We start from the raw sequence: 16962 nt of genomic DNA on the forward strand, positions 1-16962 counted from the left end.
GGCACACGAATCTTCCAGTCAGTGTTAATGAGCTGTACTTGAGGAACTACACCCAAGAGCCTCATTCACACCAGAACTTGATCTACATGACAAGATCCTGGGCCCCAAGATGTCTTAATAAGACTTTGATGGGTCTGGAGAGGGAGGGAGTGTCTTTTGCATAGAGCTAGTGGCTGGAGTAATCTGAAGACACACCCGTGTGTTGAGGTTGAGAAGACAAACCAGTTGGGGGACGGTACCTGTGGGGCTTGGTGAGCTCTGCATGGCCTCCTTACCTAGTTCTTTCAGCATGGCGGCTTCAGGTTGATGAGATTTCTGTCATGTCGGGTCAGAGCTCCTAAGGTGCGTGTCCCAAGAGAAAGAGCAAGTAAAGATGTGTCACCTTTTATGACCTGGCCTTGTAAGCTATGTGGTTTCACTTCTACCACATTCTATTTATTAGAAGTGGACTCACGATGGCTGGCCCATATTCATGGGGATGAGACTTCACCTTTTTATAGGAAGGGTTATCAAGAAGTTACTTTTTTTTTGAAAAGATTTTGAGAGCGCACGAGTGAGCACAAGCAGGGGGAGCGGGAGAAGTAGAGCTAGGCTCCCCACCAAGCAGGGAGCCTGACTCGAGGCTCGATCCCAAGATCCTGGGATCAAGACCTGAGCTGAAGGCAGATGCTTAACTGACTGGCCATCCAGGCGTCCCAGTTGTAACTTTTTTTTTAAAAGCACCACACAAAGTGGCAGGGGAAGGTGGGGAATGGATTCTGTAGCTTAGCATCCACCGCAAGCTAAAATGTAAGGGAATTCTATTATGAAAGGCAAAAGGGAAGAAAGGACAAATGGTAAAATGGCAGATCACTGGGGGATGGGTAGCAGTCTCTGCTGCAGGCAGCTTTGCAGAGAAATTAAAATCTAAGCCAGGTTGTCATGGATGAAGAGATAAGAACGGGGAGAAAGATCATTTCCGGCAAGAGAAGATTCTGAGGGAAAACCTGGAAAAGGGACGACGGTGGGCATCTGTGTCTGGTGACATTAGAAGTGTGCAATCAGAGGAAGCTGGTGATCGGGTGGTGGTAAGCTAGGGGCGTGGCCATGTAAAGGAAAATAGAGAAAGTGGTTGGATTTTAGGATAGCTTTATGAGAAGAGCACGATTTCACTCAAACCTGGTATGAATTCTTTGTCCACTGTAGTTTTGTCATTTTTCAGCCAAGTGTGGTTAGATTATAAAAAGGCCACAGTTCTCCAACCTCTCGAGTGACTTTGCAGCAACTTCCATCAAGATATGGAGTTTGTTTCCCCACCTCTTGGCTCTGGTCTGGCATTGGGTCTGGCTTTGGCCAAAAAAATATGGTGGACTTACCAGTGTGCCAGTTTGAAGCTAAGCCTTGAGAGGGCCTGCCTGTACCTACTAGTTTTTGCAAGACCTTGCCAAATGCCGTGAATCAGCCAAGGCTAGCTAACTGGAGAACAAGAGATCACATGGAGCAGAGCTCAGCCTTCTCATCTGAGGCTCCAGACAGATGAGAAAGCCAAGGCAAGATCAACAAAGTTGACCTGGATACCGTTGAACTTAGTCATGAATGAGATGAGCAGGGAGACTGCCCAGCTCCAACAGATGACCTATAGAATCGTGACCTAAGTAAATGCTTATTGTTTTAGCCACTGAATCTGGAGTTACTTGTTGCACAGCAAAGATATTGCTTAAATAATTTGCTTTCTAAATCTCAATATCCCCAATGTAAAAATGGGTTTGCTAGCCCCTACTCCTACTGGAAGGACACAATGACAGGATGATGCATCTTGCACCAAGCCTGAAACATGTTCTGAGCAAATGGTAACTAATGCCATTGATCACATCAGAGAGAGATGGTCAAGGGGAAAACACAAGGAGAGCATAAGAAGGACGTACTTAGAAACGTACTCCCCATTCTGCTCATTTTTGCCTCATGGATTTTCTTCAGTAATTTGTTCCATTGGCATGTGCTCACATTACACATCAGAAATCTTCATTTTTTGGCTCCACATTTTTTTTTTAATTTAAATTCAATTAACATTGTGTATTGTTAGTTTCAGAGGTAGAGTTCAGTGATTCATCAGTTACATATAACACCCCTTGCTCATTGTATCAAGTGCCCTCCTTAATGCCCGTCACCCAGTGACCCCATCCCCCCACCCACCTCCTCTCTAGCAACGCTACCACATTCTCCTTTGAAAACTCTCCCTTGCACTCTTGTTTTCTGGACCCCTTCAACACATATGCAGATGGCCCAATTACTGTTGCTATTACAGTCAACTGATTTCATATATTTTTATCTTTTACCCCTAACTAGGCTCTAAGCAACTTAAGACAATTCTTCTACTTCCTTTGCAAACCCCACTGAGATAGTGTGGACAGTGTGTGGTTTTTTTTTTTCCAATCCAAACAATTTAGTAAATTAAAGTCAACTAAATTATGTTATGGTTGATGTTGATCATTGGGGTTATCTTTTTTCTAATCAAGAGGCCTATTGCATTTCCTCAATGTCAAGTCAGTAAGTAAACTTATGGAGAACAGTTCCCCCAAGAGATCAGAGTTACCAGAATTACTCATTTTCTTTTCTGGCAGGTCATGAGGGAATGATGAGAACACTGATCTGGAAACTAATTCCCACCAATCAAATGTCTGGATGCCTCGGGTAGGAGACCCTGTTTATGTCTCAAACTGCTAATCAACTATAATCCTGTTATTACTTGAAAGGGAAAAGAAATCTCTGGGAAAACTAAAGATAGGAGCAGATTATATACTTTGCAAACATCTGTACTTTTCCCACAGTAACTTTCCCCTGCACAAAGTGCTTAAAGCTTTCTAAGTGTCTTTTTTACTTCCTTTAGAGGTTTTCTTATGAATAGGAAACAAATTTCTTATGGAAAAATTGTTTATTGGTATGTCTTTTCCGTGTGGTGTGCAGGACCAAGCTTTCGGGAGCCAACTATGCATCCCATCCAACTCCACATTCAGTGATGTCACCTTGGAGCTCGAAATTAGCCCTGGTGGAAATACGGACACCATGACAATCAGCCAACCCCACACGGCAGGACTGCCCCCCCCCCCACCCCGGAGAGCCCGCGGATAAACATTCGCCAGAACATCTCTGCCGAAGCCCCAGGTACCTGGGAATTACAGCTCGCGTCTTCTTGAGTACAGACACTCAGTTTCACCAGGAAAACATCAGAGTCCCTTTGCTCACTGCTGGGCAGAACACCCTAAGTTGGGGGCTGATAAAATTGGGACGAAACGAAAGCCGAGATCTGTGCTGAGTGGGGAGAAGAGCCACGAGACAAGGTTAGAGGCAGGCGGGGCAGAGGACACAGCGCTATGGTAGAGGGTGATATTTTGGTTGGATAAAATTATAGGAGAGCTTTTCGTAGGAGAGGGATATAGTTGGATTTAGATTTTATAAAGATCCCTCCATGTATCTGGTTTGTCAACAGCATATACAGGTGGGGGGTGCAGGGGAGGGTGCCAGAGGTGGTAAAGCATGGAGGCCAATGGGGCTAGGACAGGGGAGCCATAGCATGGCTTCTGACCTTTGCCCTAACACCTGCTGCACACCTGTGCTCATGCCAGTTCCGGGACCCTCCCCTAGGAAGAATTTGTTCCCCTCTGCCATATTGCAAGACCAGCTCAAGACACTACCCCCCCCCCCACCGGAATCCTCTCAGCCATCCCAGTCCCCTCTCTGCCTGCTTTGGGCACGCATGAGGCTGGATTTGCAGGGGGGGGGGGGAGCGGGGGAGGGCATGTGAAGGGAAGACAGTGTTTCGGTCCTGGAGAGACTTTTGTCAATATGCTGATTGATCAAGTAGAAGTGAGAGGTGATGCTGAGCCAGTCTGTGTTGATGAGGAAATGCAGGGAGGGAAGGAAATCCCAGAGCTCATTCAAAATAGCAGACAAGAAATGTTTAAAGCAACAATCTCCCATCCAAGTACTAACCAGGCCCGACCCTGCTTAGCTTCTGAGATCAGACGAGATCGGGCGCGTTCAGGGTGGTATGGCCGTAGACTGGGGACTATAGTCCTTGTCTAACATGGGGAAGCAAAATCCTAATTACAATGGACAATTGTGATACTGTTCTGTGGTTTTGCAAAATGTCACCATAGGGGAAACCAGGTGAAGGGTATATGGTTCTCCCTGTACATGCTATTGCAACTTCTTCTGAACCTATATTATTTCTAAATAAAACATTAAAACATCCCAGCCGTGGGCACATAAAGGCCCAAGTGCAGAGAGACCTAGGTTCTGGTGTTGGTGCTGCTGTGATGTCTCAGATGAGGCACTCTGCCTCACTTTGCCTACCTCTTCATATGCAACTGGGGGAGAGGCAGCCTTTTGGGGTACAAGTCATGGAGGGAAGAGGCCCTTCTGCCAACTTCCCTCTGGGCTAGAAATGAAAACAAAGACAGCAGTAGAACACAGAGTCTAGCTCACCTTCCTTCTCATCACCTGCAGCCCACAGGTGCTCAGCAGCACCTGCCTTTACTTACTTCCAGGGTGGGTGGGGGGCAGGGTGGGATTCAGTGGAAGAGAAAGGGACATCCGGGGGACTGGCACCACTCACGTCCCAGGTCAGACCCCATGTCCTGAGTTCTTTGGGTAAATCAATGGCCAAAGAGCCTACCTGTGTATTCTCCCCAGTGAGCATGGCTGCAAGCAGGTTGTAGAATCATGATTTCACGATTAGACGGGTTTTGGGGCTCCGAGACCATTTGACATAAACACACATTTCAAGGCCTTAGATTTCTGGGTTTCATGAAATCCTTTCTTTTATCTTCTCTGCTTCCTTGGAGTCGTGCTGTGTGTCTACATGTCCACTTTAAGACCTAGTGATCAACTTATGAAACACAGTTTCAACACTGAGGCCAAAAGCATTAAAACCAAACCAACAACAAAAACCCCAACCCCATGATGTATTTCAGGTCCCCCTGCTCAAGAAAACACACTGCAAGATAGCTAATATCTTTTATTGTCAGACTTACTTTGAGCCAACAAACAAGGATTTCGCAGGGCTGTCCAGGAAAGATAAGGCAATTTTTTTTTTCTTTGTGGGCAGACTCAGTTGGCCTAAGTCTTTACAACTTTTTTCCATATAAAAATAAAAGTCCAGGACCAGATTATTTTTCTTCTGGTCATAAATGCTGATTTATTTACAGGCACCTTATTGGACTATCATTATAAACTTGGGATAAAATGTATTTTCTTAAAGCCTCGGCATTTATATGGTCAGGGTCCTTTCAAGATTCACTCGCACATTATACCCCTGGGGAATGAAGCTTCTTTCCACCATACCCAATGTGGTCATATGGTCATCTACCTGGAGCGATACAAACTCACCTTCAAAGAAATTTTTTAACTTAAATTTTTTAGAAACTAAAGACTCCAAAATGACTTCATATAGTTCTAAAAACAGCATTGGAGTCAGAGTGGTTTATAAATACCATTATCTGTATGGGCTGCATATCTGTTTATAATACAGCAGACACAGAGTGCAGACTTTGCTACACGTAAAACAAAACGGAGTCAAAACGTGGTTTTCGAAATACAGCAAAGACAGGAAAATCCAAGATTCTGGTCTGTTAATAAAACCACCTTATAAAGTAACGATTGAAGACTAGAACTCTGAACTATTAAAATATACAGACAGACTGTTTACACCATTGCACATCCTCTTTTCCCTTTGCTTTTAATGCTCATGAGACAATGATTAAAGTGATGAGTTTATGAACACATGCATGCACAGGCAAGCACAGAGACGTGAAAGAGAAAACAAAGAAGTTAATCTACGTCCACAGGGAAGGCTGCCAGCAGCGCTCCGACTAAAATATCCTGTCCCCTTGTGCTCCCTCTGTCCCCCCTCCCCGCTCCCTCACCTTCCCTCAAAGTAGGGAAATCAGGCTGGGAGGTTAGTGCAGAATTGATGGATAAACGCCCCTCCCCGTCCAAGCTTTCTAAGTCTCCCCCAAGATGGCAGGAGGGGGCATCTCCCTTCAGTAGCACAGTTAAGGTCAGTTAGTGTTGGGTCCACACGTTAAGGCACTTCTGGCTGCTTTGGCGGGGGCGGGGGGGAGGCGGAGGGGGGTTTGTCCTCTCTCTTTTAAGGCATGTGACATCTAAGAGTAGTAAAGCTTTCCAAACGGGGCTGGCTGTTAAGGTTGACCGCTTAATACAGGCTCGCGGAAGTTGAGAGGGCGGAAGGACGCTCGGAGGCCCCTCCCTCCGGCGAGGGGCTTCCGGGAGGCGGGGCGGCTTCATCCGGCTCTGCGCAGGCGCCGGCCCAGGCCAGAGGGCTGCCGCTCGGGAAGCTGGAGACGCGGGGATTCCCTCCTGCCTTCACCTGGAGCTGCCCTGGCTGCTCACGGAGCGCGACGTGCTGTAGCGTTTCTTCACGATCATGCTGATGTAGGCTTTCATGAGCTTGGCCACGTCCACCACCTGCCCGGGGGAAGCAGAACGGGCGCGCGGTCAGCGGGGGCGCAGGGAGGGGAGGGCCGGTCGCCGGGCCGAAGCCAGCCGCGCGACTCCACGGCTCCGGTTCTGTCCCGGACCGAACCTTCAGCGGCTTTTCCCTCTTCCCAGTCAGCGGGCAGGGGAAGCGTGGCTTTTCTGAGTACGGTGGGCACCACCTGGTGGTTCTTTCACACGAAAACGACAATTCTGCCTGATGTACATTTGTCAGATTTTACACATTAAAACAAACAAACCCCACCTGAGGACACTGTTGGTGTCACCAGGGCTGGGATTACTATCCCCGCTTAAAATACTGGCGAACGACCGAGCCCACGATCACAGCTGGTAAACACTGGCTCCTCAGTGTTGTCCCCGCCCCATGATGCAGCTGCAGCACAGAGCGAGGCTGGGGGCGGGGGGCTGCCCCCCTCATGCTGGCCTGCATCCCTCTTAGGGCATCCTGACCGCCTTCTGTTTCCCTCATCTCTCCTCCCTCTTAGTCCCACCCCCGTCACTTAGCACAGTCACGGGCATCACACCAGGCACCATCAGAGACCCCCACAGTGGCTCCCTCTGTGTACTAGCGTCGGCCAAGCCTGGCAGCCGGGCGCCTGGGACCCTCCGGTCAAAGGCCCAGCCCCTTCCTTGTCCCTGCTCCCCTCCCGTTAGCCTAGTCCGCCTCCCGCATCGCAGCCTCGGTGAGACTGCCGCCTCCCCAGGACTTTACAGCAATAGCCAAGCTGGTGGGTCATTCATTTCCATTTTCTACCTCTGCTTGCTGGCAGCTCCCTAAGTGGAGCCCTCACTAGGCTTTTTGGTTTATCATGATGATGATTACATTTTAAGCTTTGGAGCAGAGGGCACACACATTGAGGCTTTTTTTTGGGTGACTTTGTGAGCCAGAATTCGCTACGCCCCGGGCGGTCATGCCCCTTGCTCCCTCCAGCTGCAATTCTCTGCCGTCATCATCTGCTGATTGGCACAAGGCTTCCTTGCCACGCTATATATATTTTGGACATCTAAATCATTTCCTTTCCTCTGTGGGTAAGACCCACTGGTAGAACGGAACCAAATTTCTCGGCTGCAAAGGTAGAGAAGAAATTTGGGAGGATTTGATTTTGGCCCTCGGGGCACTGACAGCTGGGAAGCGACCACCATGCTGTATTTTCATGTTTTAAAGCAAAACAGCCAAAGTTACTCAAAGGCATCAGGAAATGGGGCATTTCTCTCTCTTGTCAAGGCCACAAATGACTTCCGTGGCTGGCTTCTTACCTCACTGGTTTCAAAGAGCAGCTCCCTCTCGTCGACCACGATTTTGTACGTGTTTGCCAGCGGCGCCCCGAAAGAGAGGATGTGCTCGTATTGGAAGACTTCCAACGGTCTTCCCTCCCCACGCTTGTACACAGACACAGCATCCGCACTGACGCCCAGCCAGAGGTCCTGGGGGAAGCCGCCTTCCCTGCACTGTGGACCAGAAGCCCATCAGCAAGCAGTAAGAAACAGAGAACGTGGGAGAGGCTGAGTCAGGTACTCTGTGCAGAACACCGTATGCATCCAACACGTGCATGTGCCCAGGGAACCGAAAGAGGACATGTGGTCTCCCCATGGAGGCCTGATTGATTTCTGACTGGCTGACCCATATTGGGCATTTGGAAAACCCAATCGGTGAATCCTGACATCGGGCTTTGACTCCACCCGTTGATAACCTTACTCCGGGGGAAGCTGACAACGGCTGCCCCAGCAAACCCAGCAGCGGAAGCCAGTCTCCTATTCCTAGCTCTGCCTCCGATCCTTTTTTTTTTTGGATCATTATTCTTCCAATACAAAATCTAGTATCAGAGGAAAATTCTCAGAGAGAATCACTCTCTGCTGAGCGGTTTGGCTCCTCTTGGAAAACAGGATTCTTTTTTTTTTTTTAAGATTTTGTCAGAGAAGGAGAGAGAGAGCACAAGCAGGGGAAGAGGCAGGCAGAGGGAGAAGCAGGCTCCCTGCTGAGCAGGGAGCCCGATGTGGGATTCGATCCCAGGACCCTGGGACCATGACCTGAGCCAAGGCAGACGCTTCACCGACTGAGCCGCTCAGGATTCTTGACAAGAGGCAGCAATGACCTCTTGTGTGCACGGAGGTTAACAGGAATGTCACTGGTTTAACGACGGGCTTCCCTGCACGGATTGGTGCTGGGAAACAAGAGCCCCAATTCAGGGATGAGAAGTGGGTACGAGGGATGTACATTAGTGACATCGAGAAGAAGAGGTGTTGTATAAAGCCCCTGATTTACACCTAGAAACAAACCTAACTGAACCAACCCAGCAACCAAACATAGCATCCAATGAAAATCCACGAAGGGATCTTGGAATATATAATCAATACTTAGATTTTTAGAGAGCCTCATTTAAAAGGCATCAGATACCAAACACGCTGAATGGGATTGTGAGAAGAAAACTGAAAGCTCATCTAGACCAGGGGCTGGCTAACTTACCCGTTAAGGGACAGGGAGGCAATATTTTCGGTGTCACGGGCCATGGACGGGGTCTCTGTCACGGCTACGCAATGCCGCTATGTTAGCGTGAAAGCAGCCGGAGGAGGCAGAGATGGGAAGGAATATTGCTGTGTTCCAATAAATCGTGATCAGAGAAGGCAGGCAGGATGTGGCACACAGATTGCCAAGCCTTGATCTAGAGCACTGGTAAGACTTCCTTTCAGTAAATGGTTTACTTAAGGGGCGCCTGGGTGGCTCAGTCGTTAAGCGTCTGCCTTCGGCTCAGGTCATGATCCCAGGGTCCTGGGATGAGTCCCGCATCGGGCTCCCTGCTCAGTGGGAGTCTGCTTCTCCCTCTGCCCACTGCTCCTCCCGATTGTGCTCTCTGACAGATGAATAAATAAAACCTTTAACAATAAATAAATGGTCTACTTAAAAAAAAAAGGGGGATATGAATCAGTATGGGTTACCGCTAATGGCTAAATTCCATTCGTGAAAAAAATTCTTCCCTGCTAACAGATATTCATGGGGAAAGAACTAAATGTAAAATTCAGGTATAGCTGACCCTTGACAACATGGGTTTGAACTTCGAGGGTCCACTGACAGGTGGATTTCTTTTTTTAATACAGTAGAGGGCTGTAAATGTATTTTCTCTTCCTTAGGATTCTCTCAATATTCTTTTCTCTAGCTCTAGTGTAAGAATACAGTATGTATGTAACATGTAACATGCAAAATATGTGTCGAGTGTTTACGTTATTGGTCAGGCTTTCGGTCAAGAGCAGGCTATTCATAGTTACACTTTAGGAAGTCAAAAGTTATTCATGGATTTTCAACTGCATTGTTCAAGGGTCAACTGTATCCGAAGTTTCTAATTTCATGTACATAATTCTAAAAAAAATTTTTTTTTAATTTTAAATGCTGATTTTTACCAGCACTTGTTAATTGGATCGATCTGTGGCTTCCGTAAGAAAGAAGTTACTTAAGAATAGGTGACCCCTTAATTTTCCATTCACTCCTAATACAGTGGAAGCATTTACTACAAGAGAGGAAAAAACTTTTGGTGGATGAGAGGGTGTGCTAATGGTAAAGCATGGGGGGTGGGGGTGTTGCTCTAACAAAAGGGGCTAGAGAGCAAAGGTTCTATCTTGTCGTCCCGCCCTATGTACTTGGCCACAGCCGCACTAACGAGAAGCAGCCGTCAGTCCTCACCTCTACATCGAAGAGCGTCGACCCGTAGCCTGGCCACTCCTTGATCAAGGCCATGTACTTGGCCATGGCCTGTTCCTGGCCCATTCCCTGCAGCTTCTTCCATTTGTCAATGATACTGGCCCGAGCCGAGGAGACCTCCTCCTTGATCCACATGTCCAGCATCTGTTCCTCCTCGACCTTCTGCCGGACGACAGACCCTGTCCGGAAGCTGCGCCTCAGCGTCCCCTCCAGGAAGCTCGTCCGCCTCTTCTCCAGCCGCTCACATGGGGTGAAGCTTTTGGTGGACTGGCTAATGCGGGCCTTCAGTCTCTGCAGGGAGTAGACGTCCTCGAGGGGCGGCACGGAGGCGTGCAGCGAGTAGTCCCCCTGCAGGTACTGGAGCCGCAAGGCAGCAAGGACCTGCAGGTTCTCTTCGGGGGCCGGGTAGTGGCCGCGGATAACCGCTTCGTGGGCCTGAAAGGAGGCAGCAATGTTAGGGGTGTGTGACCCAAAATCCATCAGCATCTCCCTCCAAATGTCACCTTCCCTGACAACTGTACCCTCCCCTGCTTTGCTGCTTGAAATCTCTCCTCAGCACAGACGGCATCTAACGCATATTTCATCCCTTAATGTCTCTCTCCTCCCAGCTAGAACAGGTCTTGGCACAGGACCTCAGACAGCATGTGTTGTGGTTTCGTTCTAGAGATGCATAAGGAGCAGCCGCCTCGGGCATGCTGGGAAATGTACCGTCATGCCTCACCCCTCCGGACCAACCACGAACTTAAGAAGAGTGTGAACAGGTTTCACCCCTGTTCCCCAGCAGAGGAATCCGTTTCTGAAAGTTCTTCTACCTGTTCAAACATAAACGCAAATTCCACGCTGTCTTTTGGCACGTTGTCTGTGTCCAGGAAGCAGTAAAGTTTGAAGTAGAATTTCCAGGGCAGGTCCCCCACCTCTGATGTGGCAGCCAGCCTATGGACAGAAGGCAAGGGAGGTTCAGAAAGCAAAAGGAGAAATGGCCTTTCGGTGCCACAAGGAATTGACTTTAGATGACTCATTCTTTACTAACTGTATTTAGCCAGAAGTGAAAAACACACTTTCATTTTGGTCTCACTTTAAGACAACAAATGGGCAGCCTTCAATTACACTGTGCTAACAAGGATTTTCTGCAGGCCCCAGGCAAATTAGTACTGGCTAAACATTATGCTGAATCCATAGCAAGAAAATAAACAAAGGCTCTATCTTCATTCCCTTTACTAACCCTCAAATAAACGACAATATTTACAAAAAATCAGCATGAATATTATGGAGGCTGTGTTTATATTGAACAGGAATATCTTTTGTGCTACTTAGGGGATAAGAAAGTCCTAGATCGAATATCACAGGTGCGTGAGATATAAAATGCAGTTTGAAGAGTGTATGAGTTTGCCTGTGTCTGCTGGCCCCGTTTCGAAGCCAATGACAAGTGAAAAGCCTAGAATCAGGAAATGCCAAGGCAGTGTGTACAACAGGGGACTGAACGAATGGGGTAAAAAAACAATGGCGAGCTGAATCTTACTTGAGATGGGCTTTATCTAGGAATTAAGAAAAACAGGCAGCAGGGGGAGATGAAAAATTAAACGTGCTTCAACACAAGTAAAAGAATAGGAACTCAAATGCACACTGAAGCCAAAAACGAATGGAAATTCAGATCCTCAACTCTTGCTCTTAATTTATTTCATCTGCTGGCACTCCAGGGAGAAGGAACTTACTTTTCAAACTTTGCTAACACGTCCGCTACGATGGTTCGGCTTTCAATGGCTTTATCGACGCTTCCGTTGTACTCAAACAAAGCAAACATGTTTCTGCTGTCCTCCATGGCCAGGCCTCTGATCAGCTTCTCCACCACCTGCAAGATACACCCCGAGGTCTTCAGCTTCCAGCACGTGGTTCTGGAATGTGCCTTCTCACCAGAGCCCCCAGGCAAGCTGCCGACACGCGAGGGTCCAAGCAGCTCCCCCCACTGTCATGTGTGGTCACACAGAATTTCAAAAGTGCTGTTTTTCCATTGTTCCCTAGAAATCAGATTTCTCTTGTCTTTGTAAAAAAAAAAAAAAAAAAAAGAATGCAGAGCATTTTGCCCACTGGTAGAGACAGACGCCAGGCAAAGTTCTCGCAAACCCATACTAGCAGGAAAGGCACACAAAAACTGAAGCCCTCTCTTTCATCGGATACATTCATCAACTTCCAAGAAACAATGGCTTCCACTGATGTTTCTCCTTTCCATGCCAGAAGCTTCTCTGGATTTTATTGCCCTACTCCTTTTAGCCAATTGGTTTTAGAATGCTAAATTTCAATTTTAAAAAAGGAAAAAAAAAATGTGCTCATCTGACACATCATTGTAGATATTTGCATGGCAAACAGAGACCCCTTATTGGAGAGATGCTATGATAAACCCACACGCACCTGCCTCTTACATTAGCAGGATTAGGTCTCAGCTATTTTGGCACCAGCTTAACTTTTGTGTTTCTACTCATTTTTGATACATATTTTTATCTCGATACGTGAGTTTGGGTGTAGGTTCCATCTTGTTTATTGAGCTGCTACACTATGCACGTCACAACTACGCGGTAGCCCCCCTAACCGTGTACAACTTTCCTGACTTGTGTGCATCGCAGTTAGGTATCAGACAGGGGCTTCTCCCTCACCTCCCCGGCTGTGGTGTGGGAGTTGATGGTAATCTTGCAGGAGCCTCCCCCGTGGCAATACACTGTGGACGTCATTTCCTGCCTATGGATCAGAGCTTCTATTTCATCTCGGGAAGGCACAAACTCTCTGCATTTGGTTTTCTTGAGAGATTCATAAATGAAGAGGGAGTATTTTTCCATCTCGGTTCCTGGAAACTGTTCCCGTATCCTAGGAGACAAACACTTCATTGTTAATTGCTAGACTGAGGCTGGCTGGCGTCTGGGAGCCCGATGCTTTCAGCGCGCTGCCCACGAAGGCACCAAGGGGGCCCCCCATGGTGCAGAGCAAACACCAGCCACTTTCTGTGCAGGTTTTGTTTAAATGCAAACAATAAAAAAAAAAAAAAAAAAAAAAAAAATCCCAGTGAGCCAGGGTTGGATGGGGAGCAGCTGCAGGATTGCTGAGAGCCATGTCTCATACCATTGGATGAAATCTTTTTTCCATGGGTCGTCAGTCTGAATCAGAATGTTTCTACCTATTTGATCTGGATCCAAATAGCCAGGCTTCCCCCCACCCCCCGCCGCCATTTATACAGGTGGTGGTAATTAAATGGACTCCACATCTTAGACGTTAGGACACTACACTGAAAGGGACCCGGTCCCCGCCACAGCCTTGTGTGGCTTGGCTTAGAGAGGACACCGACCCTGTGTTGGCTGGTTCAAGGGACCCACGAGTGCGACCACACTAGGCGTCTTGTTTCCCGTCCTCGTCCTCCGAGCCACGGGGCCGCACGGCACCTGAGTGAGCGCCTGGATCGGGCTGTCTCGTACCTTCTCAGATGGAAGCGAAGGTACTTCAGGATCCCCCGGCTCGGCAAGAAGGTGCAGCTCAGACATGTCAGGATCTGCCAGCTGCAGAGGTTGCCCACGCTGCCCGGATGAGGCACTTTGTTGGTCTGCTTGATGAGCTGGCAGAACAGCTCGTCCCGCAGAGGGCGGAGGTCATGCCCCGTCTGCAGGATGCCCTGGATTATGGGGATGGGGTCAGACATGGCTTCCAGCTGCTGGAGGGAATTGAAGATCTTGATGGCTTCATCCTGAAGGGTGGTGTAGCCTTTGTCTTTGAGCACTAGGAGAAGAACACACACAGAAGCCTTTAGATGCAGGGCCTGGACATGCTACAATCTGAGCAGCACACACCCAAGGGGAAGGAATGGGGACAGACGGCAGCTTCGTGACGCGGTGCTCGCCACGTTCCCTGAACCTTCGAATCAGGCGAACAATGCTGTCAAAACACAGAGGTGGGCAAGTTATGCTGATTTGTTATATAACTGAACTATTTTATTCTACAAAATGCTTGCTTAAAAAGTTGGTCGGTTGCCAAACAGGTTCCCGATTTGTAATGTAAGACTCTCAGGATCTGGTTCTCTAGTAAATTGAGGCGACTCTGAGTTTGCAGGAGGGCTGGCATTTCCTGCCTCCCTCTAAAATTGTTCTCTTAGTTCAACAGTGCGTGCATCACCACAGACAACAACGCTACGTGACCGAGCTAAGGAGTGACGAGGGCGAACAGAATCGTGTCCACCGCGGAGTATGGGAGGGGCCGGGCACTCACAGTTCAGGTTTATGTCTCCGTAGGGCAGGGGCAGCAGCGGGGAGTGCAGGGGGTGGTGCGTGTGGCGGAGGATGGGGTTCCGCTTGTAAATCTGCTCCACCACATCGGAGTTCAGGCAGTTCTCCTTGAAAACAGAGGACCCGGTCAAGCAAGCAAGCTTATCTAAAACACACGTGTACAAGAACAAAAGCATCTGTATTTTTTCCTAAAATTTTTCTAGAGCACGAGCAGGTGGGGAGGGGTGGAGGAAGAGAATCTCAAGCTGACTCCATGCCCAGAGCGGAGCCAACATGGGCTCGATCTCACAACCCTGAGGTCATGACCTGAGCTGAAATCAAGAGAGTAGGAGCTTAACCGACTGAGCCACCCAGGTGCCCCAGCATCTGTGTTCTCCCACACATGAACATTCTCCAGCGTCTAAAGCATCCATGAGATACTAGAGAATCTAGCATTAATAATTTCAAGCACGGAGGCACCTGGGTGGTTGGTTAAGCATCCTACTCTTCATCTCAGCTCAGGTCTTGATCTCAGCGTCGTGAGTTCAAGCCCCGCGCTGGGTTCCATGCTGGGCATCATGCTGGGCATGCAGCCTACTTAAAAATAGTAATAATTTGGGGGGATCTGGGTGGCTCCATTGGTTAAGCATCCGTCTCTTGGTTTTGGCTCAGGTCATGATCTCAAAGTTGTGAGCTTGACCCCAGAGTCTGGCTCCGTACTCAGTGGGGAGTCTGCTTCTCCCTCCCCCTTTCCCCCTCCCTCTGCCCGTGCAGTCTCTCTCTCAAATAAATCTTAAAAAAAAAATTTCAAGCACGAAGATACCCATAATCCGTTTAAAGACAAATCACAAATCACATTTTTCTCACACACAGCTCATTCTCTTCATTTCATGTGTACATATTTTCTCCTGGAGATTATATATACTTCAAAGAATTAAAGTTCTTTTGCTATTTAGCCATCAAACATTTAGCAAACCATGTATTTTCATCTATAATTTGCTTAAAACATTGTTTTCGTTCTTTACTTGATCTTCTGTATTTTCTCTACACCTGAAAATTACACATGTTGATATGTTATGAGAGACTGTTCAACATGCCTAACCTCTTTCCTGAAATTTAAGAGATCCCTTCGTAGAAATTCATCATGTACTTATGCTCCTAAAATGTTAATCTGGGATTCGAAAAAGGCAAAATCCTTTTAGAACGTTAAACAAACAGAAAAGTTGGAGGAGAGGTAACGAATCATTCTATTGTGGTAATTTCCACTATGAAACTTTTTTAATAACACCCAATTGAAAGCCAGGAAAAAAAAAAAAACAACTTTATTTCAACAATTCTGTATGGGCTTAATTAGGGCAACCTAATTATTTAAAAAGGACTGTTTCATATTTGGAAAATTCTATTACTCTTTTAATGACAGATTTCAAATTAGAGAACATAGGAATAGAGAAGACACAGCTTTGAAGAGAAAGTTCAGTGATGTGTTTTCGCTTTCTCAAAAAAAAAAACCTTCAAATTTTTTTTAATGCTAGAAATGAAATTGCTAGTATTTAGCATCCTGGGTTTCATGGAAGGCTCTGCAGAGTTTTGGAGAATATCTGATTTCGTGGAATTTAGCTCCAAATACCCAGAAAACACACCACTTTGGAATCCACAGGCAGACTTGAATTCAGTGGGAAATGATATCCTATGGACATATTAGACCCTCTCCCACCTCCGTGAAATCTAGCTGGCCTCCTGGATCTGATGAGCTAATTTCCTTTGATGTAGATCAGTAAACACCTGTCTTGCTAGCATTCTCAAATCTTTTATGTCACTATTCCAGCTCTTTGCTTGGTATTGGGAATCTATCTGATGGTAACTAAGAGGAACAGCAGTAAAAATAATCCCCTTGACCTGGTTCTGCATCAGGGACTGACCAGCTACGTGAACAACGCAACCAGAATATTCCACGTCTCTGTTTCCATTCCTGAAAAATGAGTGTGGCATCTCTGTGCATGGCTGCCATGTAATTATCCGTTCAATGTATACTCCCTGAGCAATTCATCTTTATGAAAAGGAAATTACAATTTAACAATGTCAATGTTGGTCCAGAGACTTGGAAGCTTCCTGTGAGTTTGGAGGTGCCTATAAAGATTCCAAGTTTTCTAGACCAATCCAGGCTGCTGGTGACCCCCGCTGTGTGGTCCGGTCACTGTACAGTAAGAGGAGAATTACTGTGTTGCTCCGAGAAGGTCCCCACCCCAGGGCTCAAGGGCATCCTGTGGCAGCAGGTCATCCTCACACAGATCACACCATGTCCCTGGGATGGGGAGCCCTACACCTCAAACCACAGACCATCTAACATCTGGGTTTGCCTCGGCAGCAACATCTGACGCCCCTCTGAAAACAAAGTACTTTTAGTGTCAAATTTCACCTAAGCACTCACATTTCGATTTCTAAAAGCCGTGATATTCTAACAGAAAATTAATCAAAAGTTAGTTTTGATGACGGAATAAAAATGGAGCTTGACCGACGTCCCAATGTTCCAAGGGGGGG

General features: G+C 47.4%; 1 protein-coding gene and 1 long non-coding RNA gene across 7 annotated transcripts in view; one reads left to right on the forward strand and one right to left on the reverse strand.

Moving 5' to 3' along the window:
• The window catches only part of LOC115938191 (uncharacterized), a 22929-nt gene extending 18562 nt beyond the window's left edge, over window positions 1-4367 (forward strand). For all 6 annotated transcript variants that reach the window (XR_014146859.1, XR_014146860.1, XR_014146855.1 and 3 more), the window contains 2 exons: window positions 2601-2670; window positions 2944-4367. This is a non-coding gene — a long non-coding RNA (uncharacterized LOC115938191). The remainder of the gene's footprint in view (window positions 1-2600; window positions 2671-2943) is intronic.
• A 616-nt stretch (window positions 4368-4983) lies between these two features.
• Window positions 4984-16962, reverse strand: part of MYO10 (myosin X) — a 197857-nt gene continuing 185878 nt past the window's right edge. Inside the window, exons 27-34 of the mRNA XM_081825788.1 lie at window positions 14429-14633; window positions 13645-13942; window positions 12835-13042; window positions 11899-12035; window positions 10999-11119; window positions 10169-10621; window positions 7753-7944; window positions 4984-6465 (exon numbers count right to left, since the gene is read on the reverse strand). Of these exons, the coding sequence (XP_081681914.1) occupies window positions 6364-6465; window positions 7753-7944; window positions 10169-10621; window positions 10999-11119; window positions 11899-12035; window positions 12835-13042; window positions 13645-13942; window positions 14429-14633 (1716 nt within the window). The 3' untranslated portion in view covers window positions 4984-6363. The remainder of the gene's footprint in view (window positions 6466-7752; window positions 7945-10168; window positions 10622-10998; window positions 11120-11898; window positions 12036-12834; window positions 13043-13644; window positions 13943-14428; window positions 14634-16962) is intronic.

Source organism: Leptonychotes weddellii, chromosome 7, assembly GCF_054177405.1.
Source record: "Leptonychotes weddellii isolate Sample4059 chromosome 7, ASM5417740v2, whole genome shotgun sequence".
Lineage (NCBI taxonomy): Eukaryota > Metazoa > Chordata > Mammalia > Carnivora > Phocidae > Leptonychotes > Leptonychotes weddellii.